Consider the following 16,675-nt stretch of genomic DNA (forward strand, 5'->3'; position numbering starts at 1 on the left):
AAAATAAAAACAAACATATTTTTTTAGAGAGAAGAGGTTTACAGGAAATGAGAAAAGAAGTTGCCTGGCAACTTCACGTAAATTATACGGTCAACCCATAATATCTTTTTCATGGGAAGACTTTTAGAGGAGCTATTGGAGTTGCTCTAATACTTTATTTTTTTGAGAAGCACAATTATAAATTATTTTCTGAGATGCAAGATTGTTATTCCACCCAAATTACTGCAATTTTTGTTCATTCCAGCCAAATTTTGCATAGGGTCTCACCCGCAAAATTTTTTTTTTTTTGCATAGGGTCAGAGTCATACGGCCGGCATTTTTTTTAGGGAAGAGTCATACGGCCGGCTGCCTCTTCCTTGTTGGTCCTCTCGGGTCTTGGCCCACCACGAGAGTACAGCGCACTATGCCGGGAAGATGACCAGGGGCGCGCCTCCCGACGCAACTGGGACTTAATAAAAGGCAGTCTGGTCAGGTCCAGCGTCAAATCCGCCGCGCACTGGGTCCCGCCTCGTCACTCCCTCCCAAGCTCCCCGACTTCTTTTTGTCAATTTTGGGGCTGTTTGGTTTAGCATTAGCATTGTCATACTTTGCCACATATTTTTGTCAAACTTGCCTAAGGTTAGTTTATCAAAATGAGAGCCACAAGTTGGCAGGCCTAAGGAAATTTTGCCACATTTTTTTTATGTATGTCGTGTGGGATCCAAATGTGGCTTGCCTAAGGTGTGGCTTGAACCAAACACTTACTTAAGTTGGTCAAAGTTGCCTAAGCTTAGGCGTGGCAATCTTTGACAAAGTTAGTCACAAACCAAACAGCCCCTTTGTTCCGCCGTCTCTCCCAGTCTCGCTCGTAGCTTCGCAGCCCACCCGGCCAACAACCCTCGCCGGCGAGGCGCACCGCGCGGGAGCCAAATGGCCGCGGCGGAGGCCGCGGCCGAAGCGGCGGCCGAGGCTTTCTCCATACGGTACCCTACTCTTGTCTTGCCTCCGCTTGTTTTCTCGGGACACGCGGCCGATGCATGCTGACCTGTTCGACCGAATGCCGCAGGGGGTTCGCCGCCAGGATGCGGGCCGTGGACGCGGCCAAGTGCTGGCCATTCGGAGGCTCCGAGGACGACAACTCGGAGACGCCGCAGCTCCCGCCAATGGACCCGACGCCGCGGTCGCGCTGGTGGGCCGACGAGCTTGCGGCTTTGCGGGCGCGGCCGGCTGTCTGCGCTGCGGGCGGAGACTTCGCCGTGGGTGGCGGCATGGGAGATGGTTTGGGGAAGGCGACGAAGAGGAAGGGATCTCGCGGGAGCGGCGGTGCCGAGAGGGCTAAGAGGCGGCGGAGAGCGCTCCAATCTAGCTTCTTTTTGAAGCACAAGGTACGCGGTTGGTGCCCCCGCTTTGCTTGCCCTTCCCCGAGTATTCGCTAGCAGCCGTTCTCTGGGTTCAACTTCATATATGATGTTCAGTTTAGTACTAGCTTTTAGGAAGGCCCTTGTCACATTGGTAATTTAATGTCATTTGCTTGCTCTATGTTTCTGCTTGTAGACATAAAGAGTGAACACAATGCGTCCAACAAGACCCACATTATGTAGCACCGCGGTTAAAATTTCTGCTGCAATGTACCTGTTTTAGCCATTTGAAGGTGGACATTGGAAGTAGATGTTTAATCCATAGGATTTAGAGGTAGTAATCCAATACCTTGATTAATTGAACGAAAAACCACACCCTGCATCGCCCTCCCCGGAAGGTGGTGGCCGGGCTTGTTCTGGCCCGCAGCAACGGCGAAGGATAGGTCCACGAGCGGCGGCTTGAGCCGACAGGGGCTTGGTGCTGGCGGTTGGCCGCATTGGTGGTCCGTCAGCCGACAGCTCCCCATCGGCGCAACATCAGGACCTGTCGCCGGTGTCTGTATGGCAATGAAGGCATGGTTCCTGCTCCCTCGGCGGCCGGGGTGATACACGGCAAATAGGGGTGGCCTGATCTTCATGATTGGACAGGGATTCATGGATGAACATGAGGAATAAGGGAGGATTAAGAGGGACACACGCAAGGATAAGGTTCACAACAAAAGTACTAACTCAAATCGTAAGGTCAATGCAAGAGGAACCTCAAGATCCAATAACAAGCAAATGAAAGAAAAAACATGGCGGTAGTTCATCCCTAAATCTCCATGAGAAATGGAGGGCTTGAGAGATAGTTCGTCCCTAATTGGAAGAGAGGAGGCGTTGTAATCCAGAAGGATTCATCTCCACATACAGGTCTTGTAAGCCGGTTGGATTCTTCTCTGCATAGGACGCCTTGATCATCCCCTTGGGGTAGGTAGATTGAGCAAAGCTCTCCCAAGTTCTTAGTGTATACTTTGCTAACACTAGATCTATTGAGGGGCATGGTATTTATAGTCTAGGACCGAAAGGGTACGGGGAGGAGATACACGGGCGCTGCCCAAAAAATGTGCATAAACAGTACTACCGGACAATCCAGGTTGGGGGCGGAAAGTCCGGTTGTGCTATCCTTTGGCGCCATTTTGCACTGCTGGACAGTCCGGGGCGCAGGGACCAGACAGTCCGGACGTGGAGGTGTAGTTGCACGTTCGGAGAAATGACTGGTAGTCCGCGAATTCGTCCGGAGGAAATATACGGTTTTTGGTTTTCGTCCGGTGATTCCCAGACTATCAGCTGGATTCGTCCGGGCAAAACATAGACGTTTTGGGGTCACGCAGGTGGTTGCCGGACTGTCTGGTAGTACACCAGGAACACTTCCCTCTTTTCCTTTCCTTCTTCCTCGAGTCTTCGCTCCTCACTTGGGTCTTGGGCTTCTTACTTGCTTCTCCTTGGTACTTGCCTTTGTACCTAAGCATGCATAAGGTGTCGGCTTGAGGTAGTAGCCAGATCTCATTCAAACGCAAAGGTAGCTCAAAGAGGAGTGAACTCACCTTGGTTTATATAGCGTGTACACGAGCTCTTGTCATTGGTCAACTTGGCCCTGGCGATGAATCCATGGTGATGTCGGTGGGATGCTCCTCATCATGTTGTGGCGCTAGTCCCTGCTAGGGCATTGATGTGTGGGTCCTCTCCTCCCCGCTGCCATCGCCTATGTCGGCGGCGGGGTCTCTCAGCCACCTCTCTCATCCACAATTCCCTATTGTCTCGTCTCTTGAGCCGAACAGAACGCGCCAATGTTGGCCTGGGATTCCTGGGACTTTGGCTTTCCAGAGTGGTGCCTGCAGGTGGTCCATGAGGTGTGCTTGGTGTGTGGTGGTTGTTTCGGCTGGCCATGTGGGGTTGGCCAGCGTCTGGAAGGGGGTAGTCGATGGTGTTGTTGTCGTGGTAGGCTCATGTTGGACTTAATGCTAGGCGTATGGTGGCCTCTGTCGCCGGCGTGGTGTGCGAACCAGGTTCTTGGGCTAACACTATTGTAGGCAGTGTCAGGGTTCTATTGATGGCTCATCATGGAGTTGCGCCATTGCGTGTGTTATTGCCGCGGCGCTTCAGGCGAAACCCTGCTTGAACTTGTCGGTGTCGGAGAGGAGGGCTGCCCTCGAGCATCGTCTGATTGGTGGTGTCATCTAGGAGCCCACATTCACCCCCAACCCTTGTGATCTGGTTCCCTGAGTGAAAAACATGATTTGGCTTGCCAAATCAAATTATCGTGGCGCAGATGACATTGCTCCTTTGTTCTAAGCGTTGTTCTTAGAGGTCTGACCCTAGCTTAGTGCGTGAACCGGTGACACTCGCCTTGACTCTAGCTGGTAGAATCTAGGTGCGCCTACAAGGCTGCAACATGCAAATGCGGTTACCTTGGACGTCATGGGTAGTGAGGATCGCGGAGGATGGGTCCCGTGTCGTGGCGTCTTAGAAGCATGGGGCCACACGACAAGTATCGGCTGATGATTGCAGGCGTAGGTTGCGACCAACGAGGGATATGACGAGGTGTGGTGATGTAGCATTCAAGACGGCAGCAGCGATTCTACGGCCTTGGCACCGTTGTAGTGTGAGGCGGGCGGTCCGTGACACCATCAACTTTTGCCTTCTCTAATTTGGGAGGGGCCCATTTCCCCCCTTCTCTGCTAAGTTGGATTCTCTCTTCTCGTGGTGGGAGATGCATCATGTGCACTTTTATGGATGGTTGCTAGGCCAGGGTTTGTTTTGTGGTCCCGGTTGTAATGTTGGTCCAACAGACGGTCTTGTGTTGAGTGGCTAGTTGTTTTGGCTTAGTCTTAGGCTTGTACAGTTGTAACCATATTCTTTCTATCCGTTCATTGAGGGGCAAGCTTTGTGTGTTCCCGGAAAAAAAATCTACAGAATTTATGTTCCCGTTCTTTTGAGGGTAGAACAGGCCAATGGTGCATATAGTGTGTATTTACCTACTTCATGAACTGTAGAAAGGAATAAGCTAGCCTCCCAGACCACTTACTGCCTTTGTAATGCCCCGACCAAACCCACTAGTTCCTGGTCATTGCGCCTGGGATCTAGAATGGCCCCAGAGAACTAGCCAGAGTGAGGACAAAGTTGTGTTCAAGGAGGGTGTTATTTATTTACCGTTGCTGGCTATGATGCCATTTCATGGTGAATTTTGGTCAATTAAGCTACTGACATGGCAGAATTACCTCAAAATTTTGACTGCCCTGTGGTGTTGACATGCTTTTCTAAGTTCAAGGGGTCTAATCTCTGGTTTTTCATCAAAGTGTAGTTTTGATTTTGTTTTGGGCCTATTGTAAGATTAGAGAATCATGGTTTCTAGGACTGGTAAGTTACATGTTCTAGATTTAGGTTAGTTATCCACATTTACTTTTCCATAATTTTAAACATGCGCGTTGCTCTTTCTTTGAAAACATGTACAAAGAAACATTGAAAGTGCATACCACATAGTATTATTTATTGGTCGGATTACATAGAAGTTCTATTGACTAACCACCTAATTCCATGTTCGAGTTTCCTCTACATAGTCAGCTTACCTTGTTATTCTCAGCTAATAATATGTAAGATGTTTTCTTTAACAGGAGAGAACCTCTAAACTCCAACCAGCATCTCGCTTACTTCAACGCATGTTCCATAAGGGTTTGTTGAGAAAACGAAAAGGCTGTACTATTCCTACACTAAGAGAACTCATTATGAGGAAGAAATTGCAAGAGCGACAGGATCAGATGTCAACCCACAGAAACAGCTTGAAGAAACAGTCCGTGAGAGGAATGGATCACGAACGAAGCATAAAAATCAGCAGGCCAACTGATTATCCTGTAAATCTTGGCTGTGAAGTAGTGAAGCATGTTGCATGCCCACCCAAGGATGATATTTTTGGAGATCTACCTCTTTTAGAAAGCTCAAAAGTTATGTTTCATACTGGAGTTGACATACTCCCTACTATTATAGAAGATTCTTTTGTAGAAAATCAAAATGGGCCAGATGCCATATCAGAAACTGAACCATTGGAGCTAATGCCTATTGCTGACATTTCAAAGCAAACATCACCCCCCCTTGAAGACTCAGTGAAGAAGGAACAGAGTCCTGACAAAGGGTCAACATGCATCTTACTCAATGATGCAGGAAGGAGTCATTCTTCCCCTGCTGAGTTTGATGGTCTGCTAAATCATGCTAGTGTTACCATGGCGAAAACTTCTCTTCCTGAAATGCAGCTGAAATCTACCAATGTTCCTGCTTTAAGTTCTTATTGTAACGAGGGAGCAAAATCTGGTACTAGCAACTGTGCACAGGGTCGTTTCAACACAAACACAGACTGCTTTCAGGAAATGGAAAGACCTGGTACCAGTTCAGTGGCCGTGAGAACCAGAACTGAGGCAGTTAAAAAAGAAGATGCAGCAATCCATGGTGTAAACAATGCAAGTGTCACCATGGCGAAAACTAGTCTTCCTGAAATGCAGCTGGAATCTACTCATGTTCCTGCTTTAAGCTCTTGTTCAGAGGCCATGAGAACCAGAACTGAGGCAATTAAAAAAGAAGATGCAGCAGTCCATGGTGTAAACAATGCAAGTGTCACCATGGCGAAAACTAATCTTCCTGAAACACAGCTGAAATCTACTCATGTTCCTGCATTAAGTTCTTATTGTAACGATGGAGCAAAACCTTGTCCTAGCAACCATCCGCAGGGTAGTTTCTATATAAACACAAACTGCTTTCAGGAAATGAATAGACCTGGTACCAGTTCAGCGGCCGTGAGAACCATAACTGCAGCAGTTACAGAAGATAGAGATGCAACTGTCCATGGTCCAAACAATACAAGTGTCACCATGGCGAAAACTTGTCTTCCGGAAATGCAGCTGAAATCTACACATGTTCCTGGTTTAAGTTCTCATTGTAACGACGGAGCAAAATCTGGTTCTAGCAACCATCCGCAGGATCGTTTCTACACAAACACAAACTGCTTTCAGGAAATGGAAAGACCTGCTACCAGTTCAGCGGCCGTGAGAACCAGAACGGAAGCAGTTGCAGAAGATAGAGATGCAGCTGGCCATGGTCTAAACAATATAAGTGTCACCATGGCGAAAACTTGTCTTCCTGAAATGCAGCTGAAATCTACTCATGGTCCTGTTTTAAGTTCTTATAGTAAGGACGGAGCAAAATCTGGTTCTAGCAACCATCCGCAGGGTCATTTCTACACAAACACAAGCCGCTTTCAGGAAATGACAAGACCTGGTACCAGTTCAATGGATGTGAGAACCAGAACTGAAGCAATTGAAAAAGATAGAGATGCAGCAGTCCATGGCAAGAAGAGCACTGGTATCTCTGGTCGACTTGTTCCAACCGAATACCATCCTTCAGGTGAAGGCAATCTATCGTCCTCGGTTATGTCACAGAGGACTGTCAATGTAGGAATTAATGCAGATGGCATGTCTTCCTGCAGGAGTATGCCTGCCCAGGAATATGTCCCTGCTTCTATTCCTTGTAAAGTTGCAAGCAATGCGTATCATGAAAGTAGAAAGTCTGTGGATGCATGCACATCATTATCAATGGATGACCAAGGTAGCTGGTACTCAAAAAATTACCCAGGTCACTCTCCGGCAAGTATTAGTTTGCCTTTTATGGAGCTACCTGGCCTTGAAAAGATGGAGATCTCAAGCTATGATCCGAGGACAGGTGAAAATAACTTTATGAATGGACGATCAATGAACATAGTAAGATGCCAACAACAGAAGCAGGTGATTGGCATGACCAGTACTATGCAAAGTCAGAATAAGATTGGGTTCAGCGATTCTCAAGCTGGGAAAAAGGGCCCAGATGGTTTTGTGAGACGTGATAATTGTCATTCGTACCAACCCACCATGCGCTTAATGGGCAAGACAGTCTCACTTTGTAAAGGTAGCATGGAGCAGGAGGTACCAACTACAGGGAAGTGGATTGACAAAAATGTTATTGGAGACCGTCCCTCATCAGTTTCATGCCAGTTGCCCCCAAAGAAGGTGTTCCCTTATCAAGATTCTGTGATACCAAGAACTCGTGTTCATGAATCTTCAGATACTTTGCCAAGGATTCCCAACAGTACTTTTGCAGAGGCAAGGCCTATTGCCAATGATGCTCAAAATCATAGGCTGCCACAGACTAATATTTCTTCAGCAGTTAAAGATTACACTTGGAATTCAGGCAGTCAGTTTGGCCGGCAAGCTCAGGGAAACAAAGAATATGTCATAGGCAACTCAAGGACCAGGCATATGGAGTTGTCTCAGCCACCCGAGTTGATAGGCATTCATCGGAACCAATACTTGCACTTAGGCAATCCTGCATCAAGCATGTATGCAGAAGAACACACTTTTGTTGGTTCAGCAGTAAATCGATCTTCTCCTTCATTTCCACAGTGGTCATTAAATACAAGCATGCAGGGGAAGTACCAAAATCCCACTTCATTGGTTTACGAAGATCCTAGATCTGTTCGTACCCACCAACCTCCCTGCCAAGTACCTGGAGCAAATCTATTTTCAGCATCAAACATATCTTTTCATGACTACGGTACAAAAAATGCCGAGTCCAGAAACTCTTATCAGCGAGCACATCCTTCTCTTCCAAGTAGTGCGGCAAGTAAGTTCCATGACTATTGCACAAAAAATGTCGATTCCAGATACTCTTATCAGGGAGCACATCCTTCTCTTTCAACTAGTGTGGCAAGTAAGTCTATTTGGGCAAGTAAGTCTACTCGCGATGTTCTGAATATAGATGGCAGGAAGGGTGTTTCCCTAGTTGATGAAAGAAGCAAGAGACCAGGTTGTGCAGATAATGTTTCACAGCAACCTGCAAAGAGGCAGCTTGTTGCAGACAAACCGGAGTTAACAAGTTCGATGTTCCCATGCATGGAAAAATACTCGTTTGGCTGGTCAGTAAATGATACAGTTGGCCCGCGGATGCTTGACTTCAGTAACAAAAATAGCAGGGCATGCCACACAAATATCAAAAAATGAAAAAACAATAACTTAGGGGGGATGTCTGTTCCAGTTGTTGAAGCAAGATCAAGGACTGAGATGCCACATTCCACTAAATTTTCAGTTGGTAATGGTTTCTATAGTGGAATGTCAGAAAGAAACAGTGGAGTGTTCCTGTTCCACTTATTATTTTGGTATTCGAATAGTCGGCAAAAGGGAAGCTGTAGTAGCCTTTTCTTCATTTCTCAAGATGTTAGTTTAGCAATCAGTCGATTGCTTGTAAAAACTTTGCGGGCAAATGTGCAAGAATGTTTTTCTTAGGATGACACTCCCTCTGTAAACTTTTATAAGACGTTTTAGGTCACTAGTTTACAGAGAGAGTACATACCATGGCATATCACAGGCACGGGGACATTTAAATTGCCAAATGTTGTCGATTCGATTATTTTCTGGGGCCTCCTGTTCGTGCCAGTATGCGTTCTGGCGCCTTAACACATACTCCTTCCGTTGCAAAATAAGTGTTGTGTTGTACTAAAACCGCGACACTTATCAGCATACTCTTCGGTTTGGTCCAGAAAGTAAAGCCATCATTTGGTAGATTCATTGATCAGCACTTCCCTGCGCAACAAGCTAGGGAAGACAATGACAGGCGCATGGAAAGCAGGGTTTCTTTCAGGAAGCCGCGCCCACTGACTCTGAACTGAACTGAAACCCGAAACTTCGGATGCATGTCACCTAAGGTAGCCCTCTGGTCGTGCAACCTTGCAAAAGTTTGCCGGCGAAACGTGCAATCGCCTGAGACCCTCCAGTTTGTTCTTGCTTTCCTTGGGCCAAGAGTAAGGGAGACTTCGCATCGTATCTGCAAGGGTTCCTTCCTTGCCCCCCTTTAAACCCCAGTTTTAAACTGCCCCAACACAGGTATAAAACCATCAGGTGTGTCCCTTGTCATCCACACCGTCCCATACCGACAGACAGACCGACCGAGGACATCAAGAGGCCTCGGAGAAAGCTTTCTCGCAAGCCGCGGCGACGAACCATGGGTGTTCTTGGTGCCCTTGCCAGGCATTTGGATTCCCTTGTTGGGTAAGCGGGTCACACCTGTATATTCATGTTGCTGCTTTTGTTCATTTCCTTGTGAACTTCGAGACTTGTTACGCTCTGAAATTCGTGTTTCTGCTTCTATGTTGCACTCCACAGGCCAGGAATCATGCTGCTTTATCCGCTGTAAGTGATTCGTCAGAAACAACGGTTCACGGTTGGTTTGAGAGCTATTTCAACACTGTGCTCTGAATTCTAACAATGGTTGGTTTTCTTGCACGATCAGGTACGCGTCGATGCGCGCGATCGAGAGCCCTTCTTCCCTGGATGATCAGCAGTGGCTCACCTACTGGGTGCTGTACTCCCTGATCACCCTCTTTGAGCTCTCATGCTGGAAGGCTCTCCAGTGGTAAGCCAGCAGTAACCATGACTCTCCTCTCTTCCTCTGTCTGATTTGCTCAGTTATTATTGTTCGTTCCTCGGGCAATGAATTTCTCAAGATTTCGCTCTGCCTATGTGTGTATGTTTCAGGCTCCCTCTGTGGCCGTACATGAAGCTCCTCTTCTGCTGCTGGCTGGTGCTGCCGATCTTCAACGGCGCGGCCTACATCTACGAGACGCACGTCCGGCGCTACTTCAAGATCGGGCAGTACGTGAGCCCCGGCTACAGCGAGAGGCAGAGGAAGGTGCTGCAGATGATGAGCCTCGACGCGCGCAAGTCCGTCGAGCGCTTCATCGAGACGCACGGGCCCGGCGCTCTCGAGAAGATCATCCAAGCCGTGAGTCGTCCTTGCTCCCTACACTGCCTGCATATATGCTCTTTTGTTTCTGAATGTTCATCTCTTTTTATTCCTCCTTCCTGATTTAATGGTTTGACTTGTGCATGCAGGCTGAACAGGAAGCCAAGAGAGCCTAGTTTATCTAGCGTGTGGTGAAGTGGAAGGCATTCTTTCAACCGGGAGAAGAGAAACGAGTGGAAATGTAAATGGCTGCCGTGTGCTGTGATCGATATGCTTCGGCAGCTGTTCTCCTTGTGCCGTGTGCGTGTGTTTGATCTGTTGGTTGGGCTTGGCAAGATACCTTGCTGTACATAAGAGATGATCAATGAAACATTCAGGCTATACATGTGAAATGTGGTGTGATGTGATGTGCTCAACACGAAATGGAGCACGACCACAACTAGTCTCTGAATGAATGAAAACCAGAATTTTAACTGTCCTGAACACATCCCTTTCTCTCCACTGAACACCTTAATCCTTGTGATGAATGAAAACCAATTATTGCCTATACCTGTTACAAACTGCATGGCGTATTCATTCTTCAAAATGAAAAAAAAGAACAGGCTAATGTGTTGCTTTTACAGATCGAAAAGAATTAATCCATTTCCATGCCCTTTGTTGGCGAGCGGAAATGGGAATTGCACATGCCTGTACTGGATCGACCACTAGCCATAGATAGTCACGCGATGGGATCAAAGGGATGCGAGCGTGCTGATGTCCATCGGGTAGGCGTCGTTGGGCGACTGGGCGCGGTAGGACCTCCGGCCGACGATGATGTTGGCCGCCTCCGACGGGTGGAAGGCGTCCCAGAAGATGTGCTGGTCCCTGTTGGCGCACGGCGCCTGGTACGGCAGGCACGTCACCTCCCCGTTGTTCCGCCCCACGCCGCAGCACCCGGCGGTGGACTCCGTGAACCCGTAGGCGCCGGCGTTGGCCAGGATGTCGTTGAAGATGTTGTAGGCGTTGATGTAGGTGAAGTGCGCGCCGGGGAGGGTGTTCATCTGGTCCACCAGCCCCACCAGCCGCCGGTTGAAGATCTGGATGGCGCCGTCGATGCGGCCGACGCAGGTGGCGCCGTCGGGGCTGTAGCGCGCCAGCTCGTTGGGGGCGCACCCGACCTGGCCCACCCCGATCAGGGCCACCTTCCGGGCGCCGTAGCTGTACATGGCCTGGAGGTAGCGGCGGTAGTCGGCGATGAGCGAGTCGGCGAACTGCTCCGGCGTGTAGCGGCTGCCGGTGCTGTAGAAGGCCGGCTGGAAGTAGTTGTTGAGGTAGTCGTTGCTGCCCATGCCCACCGTGAAGATGCACTGGCTCAGCCGCTCCGACGCCGTGTCCCGGTCGCCCAGGATGTTCACCAGCGTCTGCACCGCCGTCTGGTAGTTCTGCACCTGCCCCGCGAACGGGATCCGCCCGCCCTGCATCACGTCCATTCCATGAGATCAATTTTTTGGATCTGCGACATGATCGTTGTGAACTTGTGATATGTACACTCCACGTACGAGCTGCTGGCCGGTCTCGGCACGGATCCCGGCGGCGGCGGAGGCGAAGTTGACGCCGTTGAGGAGCTGGTCGCCGCCCGTCGCCGCGTAAGGAGGGATGAAATTGTCGAAGCCCAGAAGTTGAGCTGCATGCGCATGTTGGTAAAAAAAAATCACAACAAGGTTAACGTTTTAAGCCGTGACATGAGTCATGACACACGTACGTAACCACCATTGATGCTACACATGTAGGAGTACTATATGTACGTAGAAATCTTTTTAGAATTTTTTTATCTGGAACGACGATGGATCTAGGCAGTGTGTTCTTGATGAATCTATGCCGCGCCCCGGCAAATTTAATTCCATGCAACCCTCACCGAACACTGTAGTACTATATCGGCGGGCTGGCCCACGCTGGGACGTGTGATGGGTGTCTAGCCAAGAGAAGCTACAGCCACATTCCTTTATTTACACACCTACCTTGAATATTTCTACTACTACCACTGCTGCATGCTGTACTTGGGAAGGATCGGAATGCCAGCTACCGTTTTCTATCACCTGACCCAGATACGCATGCAATGCATGCACGCACCACCCATGACCACCATAAACATGGTCGATCGATCGTGTCCGAAATTCCGAATGCGCGCGCTGGTGGTAGACGACAACAATTCACCTCAGCTATCCTATATCCTGTAGTTAGCTCCTGTGTAAAGGTAGGTAGGTAGTGCATGCTGATGACGGCCATGTTAATTTGGTCTTGACGTAGAGTATATACATATATATATATATATGCATGGTTAGTTAATTACCGATGACGTCGACGGTGGTGAGGCCGTTGGTGAAGCGCCCCGACGGGCCGCCGGCGAAGTCGATGCCGTAGGGCGGGTAGTTGGCGCGCGCCAGGGACACGATGTAGTTGTTGTTGCCGTTGTCCACCAGCGAGTCGCCGAAGATGAAGTAGCACGGCACCTGGGGGTCGCACCTCGCCGCCGTCGCCAGCGCCAGCGCCGCCGCCGCCACCAAGCACGCCAGCCGCCCCAGCTCCATGGCGCCCGCGCACGCTGCTAGGGCTAAGCTAGCTAGCTTCCGAGGAGAGACGTAGCTAGGTAGCTATAGCTAGGCACGGGTGCAGGGGAGATCGGTCGACGAGCGGGGCGGGGAGAGAACTAGAAGTGGATATGGACGGAGAGGGCGGGAGGTCGGCCAGAGGAGCTAGCACGAGTCACGCTTGCACATGACCCACGGGACTGAGCTAGCATATATAGGCGCCGCGCGGGCAGCGATGGAGCGGCACCGGAAGGAGGCTGCAGTGATAGCAGATGGACTCGTGGACGCGCTCCACTTGCACAGATCATAGATTGTTGGTCGCGCTTGGTGGGCGAGCTAGCCGCCTAGCCCCAGTACAGTACCGGCACTTAGCTACTGATCGATCGAGTTTTGAGTGACTTAAGTTGGTGAACTGGGAAGAGGGGCCGGCCGAAAATACAGGTAGTAATTCCACACGGCTTTCAAAACCGTGCATCACCGCATTAAATTAACAGAATGACTAATGGGAAACGTTTGGCATCGGCGCACCGGCCGAACGCTTCGGCCGGTGCCCCTCGCTCGCTCGCTCTTTTCCACGGACGGAACGTTTTTTCTTATGTGCTTCTTCTTCCTCTCGCGAGCGCCGCCTCCTAGAAGTATGTCCCCTCCCCCCTCCCCCTCTTCCCGAGCTGCGACTGGGCCACCACGACCTCCATCGCCGGCGGCCAGGCTCCCCTCGCCGGCTGCCATGGCTGCCTGCCGCCATGGCCAGATCCATCCCCTACCTCAAGCTTTCACGCGGGCGCATCCCCTCCCCCCTCCCCACTCCTTCCCCCCCCCCTTTCCCCCTCCCCCCGGGCTGTGACTGGGCGACCACAACCTCCATCGCCGGCTGCCAGGCGCTCCCTCGCCGGCCACCATGGCTGGATGCAGCCCGCGTATACTAGTGTTGCAACCGTCATCCAGAACAGCTTCAAGAACTGTTGAAAAAAGCTTCAACCATAGACAGAAAAGCTTCAATGAAACTGCACAATAAGGGGAAGCTGCAACCGTAGTTGGTTTTTGTTACTACCGGCGAAGGTTTTTGCTACATCCATCAGGCGGAGCTGCGACCTCGCGACGATGACAACGACGATTTTTGTTGCAATCGTAGTAGAATTTTGCTACTACCACTGAAGTTTTTGCTACATCCATGTAAGGCAGAGTTGCGACCTCGCGAAAGACGGCGACGGTGTTTGATTTTTGCTGCAACCATAGTAGAATTTTGCTTCTATCGGTGAAGCTTTTTGCTACATCCATGTAAGGCGGAGTCGCGACCTCGCGAAAGACGGCGACGGTGTTTGATTTTTGCTGCAACCGTAGTTTACTTTTGCTACTACGGGTGAAGTTTTTTGCTACATCCATTTAAAACGGTGTTGATTGACTGACGGTCGCCGTCGATATAATTTCCTGCGGCGAGCATCAATGGCGAGGGCCGGCGGCCGAGCCACAACCGTCGCCGTCAAGAGCTGCAACGCAGGTGGAGTTGTTGCATGGGAACTGGCGACGTGGACAGCCGGCGAGGGCGGGGACTGGCGACGAGGACGGGCGGCGAGGGCGGGGATCGGCGACGAGGACGGGCGGCGAGGGTGGGGTCCGGCGGCGACGAGGAAGACCGGCGAGGGTGGGGACCGGCGACCACCGGAGGAGACAGGAGGCACGGCGCCGCGCTCCCCCAAACGGGACACGCGGATCCAACTAACTTCCCGAGGAAGAAGAGAGCTGGGGGCGATTCGTTTTTTTTTTTGCTTGGGATCCAGCGGCTGCGTGGCTTAAATCGAACGGCCCGGGCTGGACCGGCCGAAACTTTCGGCCGGCGCACCGGCGCCTATAAGCGCCCATGACTAATTCACATCTAGTATAGATGTTTTTAAGAATGTCACATCTAAGTAGTTCATTGCATAATAAGGGGCTTGAAGATTTGTACAAAATATTTTTTAATTGTGTTTTTGCTAATGTTGTGTGATGTCATGCTTAGATGTAACATAGTTATGTCACATCTAGCCACATCCTTTATTTAATTGAATAATAACACAGTAACACTAACGTGGCCTTGTCTTCTGCGATAGAATTGCGACAACCCGTGCATGCATGCGTGATGCTGTCAAGTGTGTGTGTGATTACTGGTTTGCTTGCAGTGCAGGCTGCAGCTTAGATGGATCTGTATATTGCAGCTTTTGCACATACTTCATTTAATTCTCCGGGCTCCTAGCTAGCGGCTCAGTGAACGTACTACATGTATCTTGTTATCACTGCATGCGCGGCGCACTGGCAAAATGCATGGCAAGTGGGCACTGTAGGGTGCTTGCATTGCATGCATGGCAAGTTCTGTACTGCTACTCCAGCTAGTACTAGTACTGGTGGTTGGATTCGGTGTGGTGTGGGTCTGCGCTGCGCATGATCACTTGATCAGTGAAACATATGAACAGTGTTTACCGTGTGCCACAGTGCTATGTTTTTTTCTTTTCAGAATAGGACAAGCCGAGAAGAGCATCTTCGTGCATTCCTCTTGAAGTACCTGCGTTCGTGCCAACTGCTCCGGGGTTTACTACTAACTTCATTGTTTATGAGATGATGAATTTAAGCACCTCAAAGAAATTAAACGTGAGGAAAACCACCAAGTCGCTTCCTGTAGAAAAAGGCAGGCTGCTTGTACCGTGACTCGCAAATGATCGTTTCCACGAAAATTACAGGTACAGGCCAGTACCGGTGGAGTACCATCTAAGAAAGCATTTCATCAACTTAAGTGAGGCCGCCCGTAGGCCGCAGCGGTAAGTAATTAGGCATGGAGGACGTACGACACTAGTCCGTGAGATGGGCCATAAACCGCGGCATGGAGTCCGTCGACGAGCATAGATGGAGGCACCTCCATTAATGCCGGTAGGAGGAGGAGGCAACGCGAGCGGTGAGCGCCATCAAGTTGAAGAGCCATCGATCGGCCGCCCCCAAATCATGCAGGCTTCCCAGCGCTTGCGTTGCGTTGCGGCAGCGCGAAGCAGACCCCCGGCGCCGAGCTGGCCGGCATTCCGCGCCGCGCAAACCGACGGCCGCACATGCACGGATGCATGCATGTCACCCAGGGGAGAGGAGAGGACGGCCCATCAGAACGGGTAAGCAAAACAGCTAGAGCAGACCTAACCTACCGCGGCGGCGCGTTACTCGCGGCTGCTGATAGACTATGAAGCACCGATACGGCGACATCGATACGGCGATACGGATACGGGGATACGGGATACGGCAATTTTTGAAAACAGCAATACGGCGATACGGCGAGTATATATAAATAATTAATAAAATGTCATATTATTATGAAGACAATGAATTGAATGCCTGATATGAGATCAAAATACAACCCATTTGTTGCATCCATGCCTATTTCTCGATGACTGAATGAGTGACTGATCATCACTTTACTCAATCCTCGCCTCCTGGATGACTGAATCATCATCAATTTACTCAGCAGTGAGCAAGCACGCACACATAAACAACAACCACGCATGCATGGCGGAAATAAGCACACACAGCTAGCACGCCCAGGCGGCGGCAACGAGCGACTCCAGGCGGCTGCAGCGACGAGAGACTGAAGTCGTCTGCAACGATGTGCTCGCCCGACGATCCAGTCTACCGCCCTAGCGAATTGGGTACGCTGGCTGTTTAGGGTTACGAGTGGGTTCGTACTGGGCTTCCCGTGTCCCCGACGTGTTGGCGCCGTCCTGGCGGCCGTATCAGCATTTTTTTCGTTGTTTTTAAATCGAAAAACGAGATACTCCATGGATACGCGTATCGATGGCGTATCGGACGTATCGGAGTATCGGCGACGTATTATACGCCGATACACAGCTTCTGGACGTATCGGTGCTTCATAGCTGATAGAGCCCGGGGCTCTGCGACTGCTCTGACGCTTCGTTTCCATGCAGGAACGGACTTGCAAAGGACGGGTCAGTGGTTGTAATGGTCGGG

General features: G+C 50.2%; 3 protein-coding genes across 3 annotated transcripts; 2 read left to right on the plus strand and 1 right to left on the minus strand.

Annotated features, from left to right (window-relative positions):
* The first annotated feature begins 824 nt into the window (after positions 1-824).
* On the plus strand, positions 825-8,798 carry LOC123070705 (uncharacterized). Its single transcript, XM_044494000.1, has 3 exons — positions 825-962; positions 1,046-1,364; positions 4,988-8,798. The coding sequence occupies exons 1-3, from the start codon at positions 910-912 to the stop codon at positions 8,390-8,392; spliced, it is 3,777 nt and encodes a 1,258-aa protein (XP_044349935.1). The 5' UTR covers positions 825-909; the 3' UTR covers positions 8,393-8,798.
* Positions 8,799-9,023: 225 nt separating this feature from the next.
* On the plus strand, positions 9,024-10,609 carry LOC123070707 (HVA22-like protein f). Its single transcript, XM_044494002.1, has 5 exons — positions 9,024-9,436; positions 9,551-9,577; positions 9,678-9,800; positions 9,923-10,169; positions 10,280-10,609. Exons 1-5 carry the CDS (start codon positions 9,390-9,392, stop codon positions 10,304-10,306), a joined length of 471 nt encoding a protein of 156 aa, XP_044349937.1. The 5' UTR covers positions 9,024-9,389; the 3' UTR covers positions 10,307-10,609.
* Positions 10,610-10,650: 41 nt separating this feature from the next.
* Positions 10,651-12,889, minus strand: LOC123070706 (GDSL esterase/lipase At5g45670). Its single transcript, XM_044494001.1, has 3 exons — positions 12,460-12,889; positions 11,669-11,793; positions 10,651-11,584 (listed from the first exon to the last, which is right to left on the minus strand). Exons 1-3 carry the CDS (start codon positions 12,695-12,697, stop codon positions 10,862-10,864), a joined length of 1,086 nt encoding a protein of 361 aa, XP_044349936.1. The 5' UTR covers positions 12,698-12,889; the 3' UTR covers positions 10,651-10,861.
* Positions 12,890-16,675: the final 3,786 nt, after the last annotated feature.

The sequence above is a fragment of the Triticum aestivum genome, chromosome 3B (genome assembly GCF_018294505.1).
Source record: "Triticum aestivum cultivar Chinese Spring chromosome 3B, IWGSC CS RefSeq v2.1, whole genome shotgun sequence".
NCBI classification, from domain to species: domain Eukaryota; kingdom Viridiplantae; phylum Streptophyta; class Magnoliopsida; order Poales; family Poaceae; genus Triticum; species Triticum aestivum.

Coding starts and splice junctions, on each gene's coding strand:
- LOC123070707 (XM_044494002.1), top strand. CDS start 9,390: ATGGGTGTTCTTGGTGCCCTTGCCAGGCATTTGGATTCCCTTGTTGG. Junction 9,437..9,550: donor CATTTGGATTCCCTTGTTGG/GTAAGCGGGTCA, acceptor TGCACTCCACAG/GCCAGGAATCATGCTGCTTT. Junction 9,801..9,922: donor TGCTGGAAGGCTCTCCAGTG/GTAAGCCAGCAG, acceptor TGTATGTTTCAG/GCTCCCTCTGTGGCCGTACA.
- LOC123070706 (XM_044494001.1), bottom strand. CDS start 12,697: ATGGAGCTGGGGCGGCTGGCGTGCTTGGTGGCGGCGGCGGCGCTGGCG. Junction 11,794..12,459: donor CACCACCGTCGACGTCATCG/GTAATTAACTAA, acceptor ATGCGCATGCAG/CTCAACTTCTGGGCTTCGAC. Junction 11,585..11,668: donor CCGAGACCGGCCAGCAGCTC/GTACGTGGAGTG, acceptor GACGTGATGCAG/GGCGGGCGGATCCCGTTCGC.
- LOC123070705 (XM_044494000.1), top strand. CDS start 910: ATGGCCGCGGCGGAGGCCGCGGCCGAAGCGGCGGCCGAGGCTTTCTCC. Junction 963..1,045: donor GCCGAGGCTTTCTCCATACG/GTACCCTACTCT, acceptor CGAATGCCGCAG/GGGGTTCGCCGCCAGGATGC. Junction 1,365..4,987: donor GCTTCTTTTTGAAGCACAAG/GTACGCGGTTGG, acceptor TTTCTTTAACAG/GAGAGAACCTCTAAACTCCA.